Raw genomic sequence first — 15,562 nt, 5'->3', positions numbered from 1 at the left:
GGAGGATGGCTTGAGTTCAAGACCAGCCTGGGTAACATAGCAAGACGACTTCTCTACAAAAAAATGAGAAACTAGCCTGCTTGGGTAGTGCACACCTGTGGTCCCAGCTACTCAGGAGGCTGAGGCAGGAGGATCACCTGAGCCCAGGAGGTCGAGTGGCTGTGCTGAGCCATGGTTGTGCCACTGCACTCCAGCCTGAGACAGCAAGATCCTGTTTCTAAAAATAAATAAATAATATACATAAGCCATTTCTTCATTGCAGTAGAGTCACTACCTTAATCTGAAATTTTTCAATAATATTTCCTTCCTGGTGGGGCAATAGCTTGAAATGTGTCCTTCTCTCAACTCTTTATTCTCAAGTGATCATCCTTAAAAAGTTACCTAATTTGGTCTTCTTTATCTGATAGGCTTCAAAGAGAACCTGGAGTTCCTGGTATCTCTGGGTCAAGCGTGCTTTCAATGTGTCCAGCTGGGGCTGGTACAGAAGGTTTCCTTCTGCCAGGCTCCGGTTGCTGGCAAGTGTCATTTCTTTGTTAAGCTGAACATTCTGCGTCTGCAAGGAACACACGAGATGATGAGAACCAAAAGTGTATCAGCTCCTAGACCCCTGGAGGTCCCCACACACACCCCAGGAGCCCGCTGTGGCTGCTGCCACCTCACTGGTCTCCACAGCTGGCACCGCATGCCAGGCAGATGCTACCGGCCCAGAGCCAAACCCCTGGTTTCTCATTTGGAGCTGCTGCCCGTCGCAAAGAATGAGGCCGACTTCCTTCCAGCACGTTTCCAGGACAGGCTTTGTCCTGTGACTCCATGCAGACAGAGCCTTCCCTGCCACGGCTGCGCTGTGACTTGAATTCCTTACCACGGCCATTGTGCTTGTAGAAGTCAACAGCTGTAAAGATTTAGAATTTGATTGTTTTCAAAACAAGTTTCTGCTGCTCCAGAGGAAGTTAAAGAACCACTTATCGGCAGTTGGCATGCCATCAGCAGTTGGCATGATGTCAATTCAGGCTTCATAAGCAGGCTAAGAGGTTCTACCAGCAAGCTGAAGAGACCCTGGGAAGGAACTGTGTTTCCAGCCACCGGGCTTCCTCCATCTCTCCCATGCCCACCCCAGCTCTTCTGAGCCTTCTAGCTCCTAGCTGTTGGTGGATAAGCAAAGCCGACCAAAAGCTGGGGGAAGAGGGGAGACATATTTTGCCCATCAGGGGTTTCATTTTGTCCTTTAAAGCAATGACAGGCTACCCTGGTAGGTAGAGAAGAAGCCACATGCCCAGAACTTAGGGGAGAAAGACAGTGGTAGAAGGTCTGAGGAAAAAAAAAAAGGCAAAACGCTCCTAGCAAAGCTTAGCCAAAGTTTACATAAAAAACACAAACGCATGGGTACCCTAGTTCCCTCTTCACTCACCGGTGATCGGCTTCCTCTACCACAGCCCAGCCACTGCCACCTCACTTTCCTTCCACACCATCAGTTTCAACAGCACGCGATTCCTTACCCAGTGTGTGTCTGTTTCTCTTGAAGCAGCTCCTTCTTCAACCCCACCCATCGTATTTTCCCCTTAATATTTTCTACCACCCCACCCAGGCTATTTTTGCTGCTACTTCCTTCCTTTTGGTAGCTGGAGTATAGATTCCTGGCCATGCTGCCTCTGCTCCCCACCCCCAGTCATACCCATTGATTGCTGTCATAGTTCCTGGTGCGCTCACACAAGTGCACACACACCACACACACAAGGAAGAGGCTCAGGGAATCAGAGAACAAAGAAAGAAGCCCTTGGATCCATGCCTCAATCAGGAGATCCCTAACCCCAGGAGGAGGGCTCTGTTCAGCAGACAGTGATCTGCATCTCCAGACCAACAGCTGCGCCCAGAGCCCTAAAGATCAGGCTCCACTGAAAACCCGATAGGATTTAAATGACAGTGAAAATCAAACCTCTCTCCCAACTCTGAAGTAAAAGCTAGGAGTGTCCCGGAAATGTGGGTGGTAGAAATGCTTTCATCTCTTCTGATGCCTTTAGCAAAAAAGGAGAATCTTGGGACTGGAAAGACCCAGTTTCACTCGGGTTCCTGGTAAGCAGTGGGGCTCCCGACACCCCCTTCCCCACCCACCGGGCGGCTCTCCATGGGCTTTCTATGCCGGACCAGCAGAAGCATCTTTCTTCCATTGTTAAGACATTTAAAAGAGCAAACAAAAACTACTGTATGGCCACTCTGGAAAATAGGCGCTTTTTAATAAAGCTGAATATGTAACTACCGTATGACCCAGAAATTGTACTCTTGGCCATTTATATCAGAGAAATGAGAACTTACATTCAACAAAAACCTGCCCAGGACCGTTGACAGCAACATTTATTTGTAACAACTAAAATCTAGAAGCAGCCCAGGTGTCTTTTAACAGGTGAATGGGTAAACAAGCTGCAGGCCAGCCAGGCTGCAAAATACCACTCAGCAGCAAAAGGAAGAAACTTGACTGGCGGGACTGATAACGCTCTAGGGAATCACACTGAGTGAAAACAGCCAACCCCAAAGGACCCCTCACTCCACGACCCCATGCACACAACACCCCCGAAATACAAAATCACAAAAATGGAGAACAGATTAGCGGTGTGTGGGGGGACTACAAAAGGCCGACATGAGGGATGTGCATGGGGACGGAGCCGTCCTGATGTTCTGTGTCCTGGCAGTATCAGTGCCCCATCCTGGTGCTGAGAGTGCACTGAATTTCACCAGATGTTACCCCAGGGGGCGGCTGGGAGAAGGCGACACAGGATCTCTCTGTATTCTTACAACTGCATGTGAAACTACGAGCATCTCGAAATAAAATTTAACCATAAATATAACCACCAACCACTGCTGAGATGGCTTTTTCCTGCTGGTCTCACCTGGCGGATGAGAGGGGGCAACTGGTCCAGGCTGCACCGAGAGACAGGCCTCGTGCTCCTGCTCCCAGCCCCACAGTTGTGTGTGTTCCATCACTCTCAGTCAATTCTTTGCTCAATAAACATTTACTGAGCAAGTATCATCTGCCACGCCTGGAGTTAGGCACAAGGAATTCTGAGAAACAGGAATGCTCCCACCCTCAAACTGAGTCAGCATAAATGGAGCCAAACTCATCAGCCCTGATCTGTGAGGCCCCAAATGGCCTGGTCCCCAACCATCCCTTCCCGGTCAGTTCTGAGAAAGCAGGTCCCTAACCATCCTGCCTACACCAGCAGCCACCCTCTGCATCAGTGAAGATAAAATCTGGTGTCTCAGTCACTGTCCGTCCCAACACTAAATACAGATGACACACTTGCCTTTGGCATCCTAAGCACTTTGCACACGTCTGCCACTCAGTGAAGATCTGTTGAATGAATCAGAGAGCCCCCCACAACCCCCCCAAAAGCCAAAATTCACTCAAAGGCAAGCCTGGCAAATAAGGGAGGTAAAAAAGTGTGGAGGAAGAAAAAGCGAGTTACGTTTGTTGAGTGCTAAGTGCCTCCAATCCTTGATGAAGTAGAGGTGCTTCCAGCAGAAAGTCACTAGAGACTGAATCTGAGGGAGGGTGTCACACTGGACCTTAAAGCAATTGTTAAACAATTTCCTCAAAAGTCCTCAGTTAAGGTAGCACACAGCAAGTGCAGGTCTCCCATGCAACCACTTGAAAGACAGCACTCAATGCAGCACCGACCGACATTCCAGCAGGCGGCCTAGACTACTCCACAGCAGTCTCAGCCTCAGCTGTGCCTTACAATCCCCGTTTACTGGGGAGTAGGGAGGCTGCTGTTAAAAATCTCAACGTCCCAACCAACCCCTACCTGTCAAGCTCTTCAGGAGGGGGCCCAGGCATGGATACTGTCTTCAAAGCTCCCTGTTGATACAGATCGCTAAGCTGAAAACTTTTTTTTGTTTTTTTTGTTTTTTTTTTTTTAAGCTGAAAACTTTTGCTTCAGTTTCACCATAAAAATGCATCTACCAAGAAAATCTTACTTCTGTAGAGTTTAAGTCAAGTCAAAATCACGTGTCCTACATATTAGAAAGTCCTAGAGGAGAGGAACACAAGGAAAGCATGAACTATAATAAAAAGACAACTCATTTGTCCACATTTCTGGGGTCTGGGGAAAAAAGGCAATTTGTTTTGTATAGGACACACATAAGCCACCAGGCATCAAAAGAGGCCAAATAAAACTCCAACTGAGGCTGGGTGTGGTGGCTCACACCTGTAATCCCAGCATTTTTGGGGGCCGCGGCGGGAGGATCACCTGAGGTTAGGAATTTCAGACCAGCCTGACCAACATGGAGAGAAACCCCTTCTCTACAAAAAATACAAAATTAGCCGGGCAAGGTGGCACATGCCTGTAATCCCAGCTACTCGGAGGCTGAGGCAGGAGAATCACTTGAACTTGGGAGGCAGAGGTTGCGGTGAGCCGAGATAGCGCCACTGCACTCCAGCCTGGGCAACAAGAGTGAAACTGTCTCAAAAACAAACAAACAAAAAAACCCTCCAACTGAGGACTGTTAAACTGGCAGTGATTTTTTTTTAATATCCTTTGGGTATTCAGATGTTTTTAAATAAATAAATATAATTTTTTTTTATAATTGAGACACTCTCGTTCTGTCACCCATGCTGGAATGCAGTGGCGTGATCTCAGCTCACTGCAGCCTGTCTGCAGGGTTCAAGCGATTCCTGTGCCTCAGTCTCTTGAGTAGCTGAGATTACAGGTGTGCACCACCCCTGGCTAATTTTTTTGTATTTTTAGTAGAGACAAGGTTTTGCCACATTGGCCAGGCTGGTCTTGAACTCCTGACCTCAAGTAATCTCCCTGCCTCGGCCTCTCAAAGTGCTAGGATCATAAGCATGAGCCACCACACCCCAACAAATACAGTAAATTCTAAGAGGCCACCCAGAGTATACCCACAGCACCCTGCAGGATAATGGCAGTGGGGACAATGGCCAGGATGCATGTGCTGAAGGTGGATGTCTTTTCTTAAGCATTGGATAAAATTTTTCAATACCAAAACCTGCCCCAGAACATACCCTGGATGCTACAATCAGTGGAGAAACTCTTTCCTCAATCTTTTCGTTGTTACAGTTGGAAAAAAAAAGAGGGGGAGGAGAAACAACAGCTTTGTTCATTTGCAAAGCAAAGGCAAACTGTTCAGGACAGGCCCCTGAGGCCTCCATGGGCGCAGCACAAACCACTCAGCAAGGCCCAGATGGCAGTCACTCCGGCCACATACACCCGACTCTCCACCCCTCTGGGACTGATTCCAGCCTCAATGTCTGTGGCCAAATCTGTATAGTAAATCTGAGAATGCTTAGAGAGGTATTTTAGGAACCATCTGACTTAAAAAAAATAATAATAATAATCTTAGGTTGCCACTGTCTTTGTTTCATGGCAGGCACCAACAGATACCTGAAATTGAAAACAGTGATGCCAACCTCTTGATCATTCTCATGATCCTTTTTGTTAACCATAGAAAAGTCTTTTCAGGAAATAATCTCTCTGTGGTAAAGGAACATTCTTATACATTTACTCAGTTTCACTTCAGTTTCCATTTCTCATAAGTGAAGAAAAATGAGATGCCTGATAACAGCATTTGTAGTAGGACCTGGCTTGTCTAAACTTACTTCTGCCCACCTATCCGTGCATGAGCACAGTGAACTCTGGAAGCATGCTCACCCCAGGGCAACGGCAGCAGCCTGAGTGAGTGTGGTTCTTTTACTTTCCGCTTTCTACTTTTAACTATCACAGTGTTTGATTCATTAGAGCAAGCACACATAACTTTGTAGAAAAAGGGTTTTTTTTAAGTTAAAAAAGTATCTTATGGCCAGGTGTGGTGGCTCATGCCTGTAATCCCAGCACTTTGGGAGGCTGAGGTGGGCGGATCACGAGGTCAGGAGATCGAGACCATCCTGGCTAACACAGTGAAACCCCATCTCTACTAAAAATACAAAAAATTAGCTGGGCGTGGTGGTGGGCGCCTTTAGTCCCAGGTACTCGGGAGGCTGAGGCAGGAGAATGGCGTGAAACCGGGAGGTGGAGCTTGCAGTGAGCGGAGGTCGCGCCACTGCACGCCAGCCTGGGCAACAGAGCAAGACTCCACCTCAAAAAACAACAACAAAAAAAGTATCATATACACTTATCCAGGCAGAAATGTGGAGGGCTCTTTTATCTCTTGGGATGCTTACATTAATATATGTAAATCTCTCAGAACACAGAGTCTGGCTGGGCATGGCTCACACCTATAATCCCAGCACTTTGGGACACCAAGGTGGGTGGATCACTTGAGGTCAGGAGTTCAAGACCAGCCTAGCCAAAATGATGAAACCCCACCTCTACTAAAAATACAAAAAAATTAAGCCAGCTGTGGTGGTGGGTGCCTATAATCCCAGCTACTGGGGAGGCTGAGGCACAAGAATTGCTTGAACCTGAAAGGCGGAGGTTGCAGTGAGCTGAGATCGTGCCACTGCACTTCAGCCTGGGCAAGAGAATAAGACTCCATCTCAGAGACAGAGAGAGAAAACACACACACACACACACACACACACACACACACTTTCTCAAATGTGCATGTCATTATTTATTTGGGTGGGGGGAGTGTGGCAGAAAATAAAGTCAGCAAGAAAGAAAAGAGAGCTACAGTCCCCTCTGCATATGCCATGGCTGCTACAAAGGAGACGCACGCAGGGTAGAGGCAGGGGCAGGAGACTGCCTGCAGCTTTGTGGCCAATGCTGGGTCAAGGGTGTAGGTTTCCCGTGGATGCATTCCAGACCAGACACTTGTACAATGTGAACTTCTGATTCCAGCTGGCCAGAGTCTAGCTCCTCCATCTGTAATTATAATTGTGCCTTCCTAAACACAAAGGCAGACAAATCTGCCCACATTTCCAAGCTAAATCTTCTTCATGGAAACATACTCATAGCAGTTCTTTTTTCCCCTTCACACCGTAATATAATACTTCTAACAACTAAGTAAGTGACATGACTGAATCAGGTTAGCAAACTTAAATGAGCAAATGGGAATCCTTAATAGCACAAGAAGTCCTTTAAATGCCCAAAATCCAGTGTGTACTTGGAATTTGGGCTGCTTTAGGATAAAAACAAAGTATGCCCTACAGCATTCTCAGAAGGCATAGTATTTATGCAAAGTAAATAAATTATACTTTAACAAGCAAACTTTATCGTAATTTTTTATTTTTAGAGACAGGGTCTTGTTCTATCGCCCAGGCTGAAATGCAGTGGTGTAATCATGGCTCACTGCAACCTTGACCTCCTGAGCTCAAGCAATCCTCTCACCTCAGCCTCCCAAAGTGCTGGGATTATAGGCTTGAGCCACTGTGCCCAGCCATAAGCAAGCATCTTGTTAAACAAGCATTAGTTCCAGGAATATAAAACGCTCTTTCCGCCAAGGCTGTTCACACTGGCTATGCAGCCTAGAATGCCCTCCTATCCAAATCTCTGCTGCAGACTCTACCCTAACCAAGGCCTTAGCAATGGCAGAGCGTTTTCTAAACTTCTCCCAGCCCCACCAACGCCACACAGAGCTAGACCCTTAGTGGTGGGCATTCCCTGAGGCCCCACTTGATTGAGATGCAATTCACACCTCATACAATCCATCTACTGAAACCATTCCACTCAAGAGTGTCCCATGTATTCACAGAGGATACTTCTGGCTTCACTGTATTCACACTGTATTCTTCTGTGCTTGTCTGTTCATCTATTTATTCATGCATCAAAAAATTTCTTTTCAGGCATCATCATGGGCTGGCTCTGGGAAGTACAGGCAATGGAGACAGAAAAGTGAACAGGAAGGTAAAGTCCCTGTCCTTAGGACAGTGGAGCTACTAAATATGACAAACAGAATCATAAAATCTGTCCACTGCGAGACCAGGTGCAGTGGCTCATGCCTGTAATCCCAGCACTTTGGGAAGCCGAGGAGGGTGGATCATGAGGTCAAGAGCCTGAGACCATCCTGGCCAACATGGTGAAACCCCGTCCCTACTAAAAATACAAAAATTAGCCAGGCAGGGTAACACATGCCTGTAGTCCCAGCTGCTCAGGAGGCTGAGGCAGGAGAATCGCTTGAACCCAGGAGGCGGAGATTACAGTGAGCCAAGATCGTGCCACTGTACTCTAGCCTGGTGACAGAGGGAGACTTCGTCTCAAAAAAACAAACAAAATTAAAAACCTGTCTATTGCTGTGTCACGAAGGTGTTGTAACTCTCCTGGGAGCAACAGGATGCTTGTGGTGTGCTGAATGGTGTGCCCCTCCCCCAAAAAGATGTGTCTACATCCTAATCTCTGGAACCTACATTTATTGGAAAAAAGGTCTTTGCAAATTTAATTAAGGATCTGGAAATGAGGCAATCATCTTTAATCATTTAGGTGGCCCTAATCCAATGACAAGAGTCCTTTTATATTTTTTTGAGGCAGTTTTGCTCTGTCGCCCAGGCTGGAGTGCAGTGGTGTGATCTCGGCTCACTGCAACCTCCAACCTCCGCCTCCCGGGTTCAAGCGATTCTCCTGCCTCAGCCTCCCGAGTAGCTGGGATTACAGGTGTGCGCCACCACGCCTGGCTAATTTTTGTATTTTTAGTAGCAATGGGGTTTCACTATGTTGGCCAGGCTGGTCTCGAACTCCTGGCCTCAAGTGATCTGCCAACCTTGGCCTCCCAAAGTGTTGGAATTATAGGCGTGAGCCACCGCGCCTGGCCTACAAGAGTCCTTTTAAGAGACACATGGAGGCTGGCGGTGCTCAAGGCCTGTAATCCAGCACTTTGGGAGGCCGAGACGGGCGGATCACGAGGTCAGGAGACCGATACCATCTTGCTAACACGGTGAAACCCCCTCTCTACTTAAAATATACAAAAACTAGCCGGGTGCGGTGGGGCAGGCGCCTGTAGTCCCAGACTACTTGGGAGGCTGAGGCAGGAGAATGGCGTAAACCCGGGAGGCGGGCTTCAGTAAGCTGAATCCAGCCACTGCACTCCCAGCCTGGGGCGACACAGCGATGACTGTCTCAAAAAAAAAAAAAAAAAAAAGAGAGAGACACATGGAGAAGACAGAGGCAGACGAGAAAGCCATGTGAAGTTGGGGGCAGCATGATGTGGTCACAAGCCCAGGACGCCAGCACACATGAGAAGCTGGAAGCAGCAAAAAAGAGTCCTCCCCTAGAGCTTCCAGGGGGAACAGTGAGGGCACCCTGATTTCAGACTGTTGGCCTCCAGAGCTGTGACAGAATTAAGTTTCTGTTGTTGTAAGCTGCCTAGTTTGTGGTCATGTTACAGCAGCCACAGGAAACTAGTACAGTGCTGGAATCTTCCACCTGTTCTTGAAAACCAGTCTATCCTGCTTTGTGCCCCAGCAGCCACCTGGCTGAACTATACCAACCCTTCACGGGGACACTCATCCTCAGGTTCTGGTTGGATTCAGCAATGAGGATCAAGGGTAGGAGAAAGATGAAAAGGGACAGCGGGGATGGGGAGTGCTCCCCAGGTTGCCTCGGCTGAGGAAGGGCTGCAGCTGGGCCAGGTCCTCCAGCCCTCCCTTCATCCAAGGCAGCCCTCTCCCCTGCCCCTCCCTCAGGCCTGGAAGTGAGAAGTGCATGGCTGTTGCTAATCCTGCATCAGGCATTGGGGGTCTCCACGCTGCCCTCTCCTTGTAAAGAATCCCTTTATTCAGCTCCTCGCCAATCCCTAATGCTGACTGTGCCATGTCTTGCCAGAAGCCTGATTGAAATAGCCAGAACAGTTTACCCCATGACACAAAATGACACTTGAGCTCACATCCACTCTTTTAATGGTGACCATAAAGCCCCTTAAGAGCAGAATCACGTCTTAATCATTCCCCTGTGCCCAGAACCTAGCACAGTACCCAGGCTAACACAGGCACATAGCTAAATACTTGCTTGGCTGGGTGCGGTGACTCACACCTATAATCCTACCACTTTGAGAGCCTGGGGCGGGGAGATCACTTGAAGTCAGGCATTGGAGACCAGCCTGGCCAACACAGTGAAACACCGTTTCTACTAAAACTACAAAAATTAGCCAAGCATGGTGGTGTGCACCTGTAGTCCTAGCTACTTGGGAGGCTGAGGCAGGCAAGAAAATCACTTGAACCCAGGAGGCAGAGGCTACAATGAGCCGAAATCATGCCGATGCACTCCAAAATAAAAACTTGCTCAATTTCAAACATAAGAATCTTCATATTGGGGCCTCAGGCCACTATCTGTCAGTCATTGTGAAAACCCTGCTAAAGCTTTTTTGAAGATTAGCCTTTTTGAATGTTTAAATTCGTAAACAGTAACATCATGGGTTGATACAACTAGCTATAAACTGGGAAACTACTTGCACTCCTAGCTTACGCCAGCAGTGGTAACAGTATGGCAGTGAAATGGAAAGGGGAAAAATGAAGATGGCACTGATGGCTGGAAAGCGAAGCTACCCATTAACTGTGGTGAAACGTGAGACACACAACACACACAGAGACACAGACACAAGCGGCTATGTGCGACGCTCCTCTTCAGCTGAAATTCAGCCCTCTCCCACTTAGCTAGCATATCAGAACGTTACAGTAACATTACTGTCATGAGAGCCTCGAAGCCACTATATTTACACATGTGTAATTTACACACGGGTGCAGTAGCTCATGCCTGTTATCCTAGCACTAAGGAAGGGAGAGGCAGGAGGACTGCCTGAGCCCAGGAGATCAAGACCAGCCAAGGCAACAGAGTGAGGCACCATTCTTTCTGCACAGGAAAAAAAAAAAAAGACACACACACACACACACTCTAATCCCAAGCTTCCATATCTACAGCTCATCAGGGCCACAGCAACATGCCCCAGCACAGTGGTTGGCCCATTTGTCCGTCCGTTCATTCATACAAGAAATACTTGGGAAGCACCTCTGTGTGCCAGGCTCAGGGGAGACACCATCACAGGGAGTCTGGCTCAGAGTCTCAGTCAAGCCCATCCTCCCACATAAGGCACGGAGCATTGCGCACTGCCCAACTCCAGAGGGTACCATTCACTTTGTACTGCAGCAATGCATACCCGCACAGACTGCATCTGCTCTTCCAATAAAAGGCTCAAAAGAGAAAAAGGGGAAAAATGAAAACAGATGTGATTTTAACGATTTAAGTAAGACAAGTTACTGGTGCTGATCTGAAAACTTTGCTCTTGTCAGCATCTTCCACATTTCAACAAAATTTGCTGATATTTGTTAAGCATGGCTAGCATGTGCCACCTTCTCTTAGTTCCACTCTCTCCATTGTATCCTCTGTGACAGACAAATTTGTCCTCATTTTACTCAAGAGACAGGAAATATAATCTTAGGAAGGTTAAATGAGCTGTCAAAGTTACAACTGCTAGCAACACCCTCCAGAACTGGGATCTTACACTGTGCAGTGGCTCACGCCTGTAGCCCCAGTTACTTGGGAGGCTGAAGCAGGAAGATCACTTGAGCCTAGGAGTTTGAGGCCAGTCTAGGCAACATAGTGAGACCCTATCTCTAAAAATAAATTATGCTGGGTATGGTGGCTCATGCCTATAATCCCAGCACTCTGGGAGGCCCAGGCAGGTGGATTGTTTCAGCCCAGGAGTTGGTTGGAGAACAGCCTGGGCAACAGAGTGAGACCCCATCTCTACAAAAAATAAAAAATGAGCCAGGCGTGGCAGCACGCACCTGTGGTCCCAACTACTGGGGAGGCTGAGGAAGGAGGATTGCTTAAGCCAGGCAGGGCAAGACTGCAATGAGCCATAACCGCACCACTGCACTCCAGCAGAGGGTCAAATGGAAACTTACTAATTTACTATTTCTCTATTTTCAAGTTATAACAACAATCATCTAAGGTTCATTCCTATTTATGTCTTTTTAAAAAACCCTTTTATTAAAGATACTTTCAAAAAAGTAAAGGTATGGCCGGGCGCGGTGGCTCAAGCCTGTAATCCCAGCACTTTNTCCTAGGTTCAACAATTAGCAACATTTGCCAATCTTACTTCATCTATACTCCTGCTTTTTTGAAAGTAGTTTAAAGCAGACTTCAAGCAACATCATCCTTCACACTTAAAAATTTTATATTTCTAACAGGTAAGAACTTTTTAACCCTAGCTACAATGCCATAATCACATTTAGCAAAATTAACAATAATCTTTTAATATCCTCTGCATGTGTTGGCTCAATTTCTTCTATAAAAGGCTTTTTGCCTCATCTATTTGACTATGTGAAATACAGTTTATTACAGGAAAAGCAGCATAAATGCTTTTTTTTTTTCCTTTTAAACTAACTTTTGGAAGACTGACTTCATACCTGAGCAACCTCCAAAATGACCAATAAGCTTTTGGGAGTATCATTACGAAGTAACGAATTTTTTGTCTCCGATAAAAGGCTGTTCTGGGACACCACTGCTGTCCTGCTCTCCAGTAAAATATGTCTAAGACCCATCCGGTACATTTGCTGCCCCCAAGCTGAGCTGGCCCCTCTCAAAGGAATACTAGTTCCTTTTGGTGTGAAATTTGATTTTGATCTTTTCCTCTCCAGATAAAATTAAATTCAAAGTTATCTATAACACAAAGAAAAGGAGTAAAACAAATCTTAGCTTTTGTACTATTCTACTGCTAGAAATATTCTCAAATTGCATTAAGACCTTAAATGCAGCAGGCTTATGGGTTAGGTTTGAAAAAGAAAGGCTGCCATATATTCAGCTAGGTTAACTGCATCTCTTTTCATTTCACTATATTTGATTTATCGTACCAACTAATTTCAAGGTAAATTTCACCAAAGTAACATGCAATTTGAGTTTGGGCTTTACATTAAAGACTAGGTTACTTAAAAGCCCAAATTCACCTTCATTCAGTAGAAAGATATTCCCAATGACAAACTAATTTCACCAGTCTCCACCTGAACTCCGGCCTTCGGGTGAACCCTGTAATCCAAGCCTACGGTGTCCCACAGATGTGCTGTAAACACATTAATGTGGCTTAATTCAATTCAAATCTTCAGTTTTACTGAAAAAAACAGTTGCAGAGTTGGACTATTTAACATGTTGACAAAATTTAAAGATCTGAAAATACAGAAATAAAGTTAAAGAATCGGAGAACATTATGAAACAGTCCTAAAATATGACAATCCTGGGGGCTGTGTGAAACCATCTCCAAGGCTACAGCCCACTCAGGAAGGAAACTTACCAGCTGCTTATCGAATGTTCCACCAAACAACGCACTCAACACACAGAACCTCTAACTTCCAACTATTAGATTGATAAAGATAGCTATTTTTATCAGAGACATCAAAATCCTTCTTGAAAGAAAACTTGCTTCCCTCAAAAACGAGCAGACAGTGGCATCTAGACTCAAACGATCCCCTCCATATGTAGCCAACGTGAGTCTACAAATTGGTATGTCTAAGTGCAGCTAACCACAGAAACACAAAAAGCTAGGCTCAAAAATAAATGGACTATTCCTAGGGAAGATGGGAAGTGACACACTTGACAGTTTCTAGGGCTGGCAGGCACAACTTACCAGGGATGGGTTTGGTTTTTCCTAGAAGACATTTTTTTTTTCTTTTTGAGACAGAGTCTCACTCCTGTCACTAGGCTGGAGTGCAGTGGCACGATCTCAGCTCACCACAACCTCTGCCTCCCAGGTTCAACCAGCCTCAGCCTCCGGAGTAACTGGAACTACAGGCGTGCGCCACAATACCCAGCTGATTTTTGTATTTTTAGTAGAGATGGGGTTTCACCATGTTGGCCAGGATAGTCTCAATCTCTTGACCTCGTGATCCGCCCGCCTTGGCCTCCCCAAAGTGCTGGGATTACAGACGTGAGCCACAGCGCCCGGCCAGAAGACTTATTTTCTAAGACCCAGAGGAAAAACAAGCTCTCCCTTCTTCTTGGACTTATTATGTGGATAATGATGTCAGTAATAAATAAATATAGTAACAGGTGTGAATGGTTCTGGTAACTGGCACATGTTATAAAATGTCCTAACTGGCTTTAGAATAACTGGAGACCTTGGATGGAGGAGGGCAGGCGTGAGGATCAGAAGACAAGATGGGACACCCACACGGATCACAAAGTTAACTGCCTTTGTCCCTTGGCCCTATCCTAGACCTTCTGAACTAGAATCTCAGCAGTAATGGCCAGGAAATGCACAGCGGAGCCCTCCACTCCACGTCATCAGAACCAGTTAGGGCCTGTAACTGAGCAGTTTGGTTAAAGCACACACTAAACATTTTAAAGATCTATTGTCAATGTTTTATTTAAGGTAAAGGTCTTTTCTTAAGAGAATGGGTCCACTAGTTCAAGTTCCAAAAGTTCTTTTTCAAATAGACCAGGTCTTTTCATGTGGGGTGAGAACTGGACACTGGATAAGCAATCAGAGGGCAGAATCCTTTGGGAATTCTTCCACTTTCCCCCATCTAGCCCACAACTAATGCACCACCAAGTTTTCTTTCAAGAGAATCAATTCATATCAATGCTTTCCAAAGCACTCAGTTGACAGTTTTTGTAGAAATAACTTTCTCCTTGCACTCATGGTTCATCAGTTGCCCGAGGATTTAATGAAATCACAGAATTACTATAAGAAAACCAGAATGAACACATCTGGGAGTGAACACATTTGACCCTGTGTAAGTATGAGATTCCAGTGTCGGAGCAGAAACATCCAGACACCTAGTCATGACCACATGACCATGAGGGGTGTCAGTTAATAGCTTCTACTCCCCTCCCATTCCAAAAAAAAGCAGCTTATGGAAGACAGAATTCCTAAATTCTGATTTTCTTATTAATAGTTTCTGGCCAGAACCAACGACCAAAGCATTCATTTGTTTAGGAAGAGCTTAGGGTTGGTTTGTTTGGTTTGTTTTTTTCCCCCTCATCTCTTATATCCTTTTTACCACAATTTCTGGAAATTCATGTCTAAGAATTCTTCGGACTAGTCTTTACACAGGTGCAAATAAGAAAGTGCCTATCCAGGTGGACCCTGGATTTACGTTTATTAAGACTGTATCTTTTGACAATTTTGTTTTTACATTTAAAATACATCATGACATGAACTTTCCAACACCTGACCTGGAATTTGGTTCAACAGATAAAATTTAACTCTCACATGACTCCAATTACTCATCTTCTATTCTGTTTAAATGAGAAAATGCTATTCTAATAATGGAATTTTGTTTTCAGTCTGTGGGTAGGGAAAGGGATTAGTCAAAAGAGAATCTGCTGAGATTACTCCACTGAAATTTCATAATGAAAAACCTATATAATCATATCTCATATAAGGGATCAGATATTTTACCTAAAAACTGCCTAGACACTTAAGACAAAAAAAAAGTTTAAATGTTGATTACTTTAACAGATTTGTTTTAAACACATTTCAAAGATGTTAACTGCATTATAATTTATGAGAGCAAAAAAGTGCCTAAATATCCAATAAAGGAATGGTTATATAAATGATATAATCCACATGAAATATCATGTAGTTGTTAAAAATCATGTCATGTAAGAATACTCTCATTTAAAAAATAAGAAAATACCCAGAGTATAACTTTAGGTTAAAGTCAAACAAAACCTCTACAAAACTC

General features: G+C 45.5%; 1 protein-coding gene across 3 annotated transcripts in view; it reads right to left on the bottom strand.

Annotated features, from left to right (window-relative positions):
* VPS37B (VPS37B subunit of ESCRT-I) overlaps positions 1-15,562 on the bottom strand; it is a 32,662-nt gene that overhangs the window by 5,501 nt on the left and 11,599 nt on the right. Inside the window, exons 1-3 of one of the 3 annotated variants that reach the window (XM_017890186.1) lie at positions 1,409-4,230; positions 656-892; positions 382-553 (exon numbers count right to left, since the gene is read on the bottom strand). In XM_017890186.1, coding sequence (XP_017745675.1) covers positions 382-553; positions 656-871 — 388 coding nt within the window. In that variant the 5' untranslated portion in view covers positions 872-892; positions 1,409-4,230. Of the gene's footprint in view, positions 1-381; positions 554-655; positions 893-1,408; positions 4,231-15,562 lie in introns of those variants that run through there. The other 2 variants (XM_017890176.1, XM_017890196.1) reach the window with 2 other exon arrangements.

Source organism: Rhinopithecus bieti, unplaced genomic scaffold (assembly GCF_001698545.2).
Source record: "Rhinopithecus bieti isolate Rb0 unplaced genomic scaffold, ASM169854v2 scaffold_574, whole genome shotgun sequence".
Taxonomy (NCBI): Eukaryota; Metazoa; Chordata; class Mammalia; order Primates; family Cercopithecidae; genus Rhinopithecus; species Rhinopithecus bieti.
Note: the sequence above shows the minus strand (reverse complement) of the source record. Positions and strands in the feature narration are given on the sequence as shown.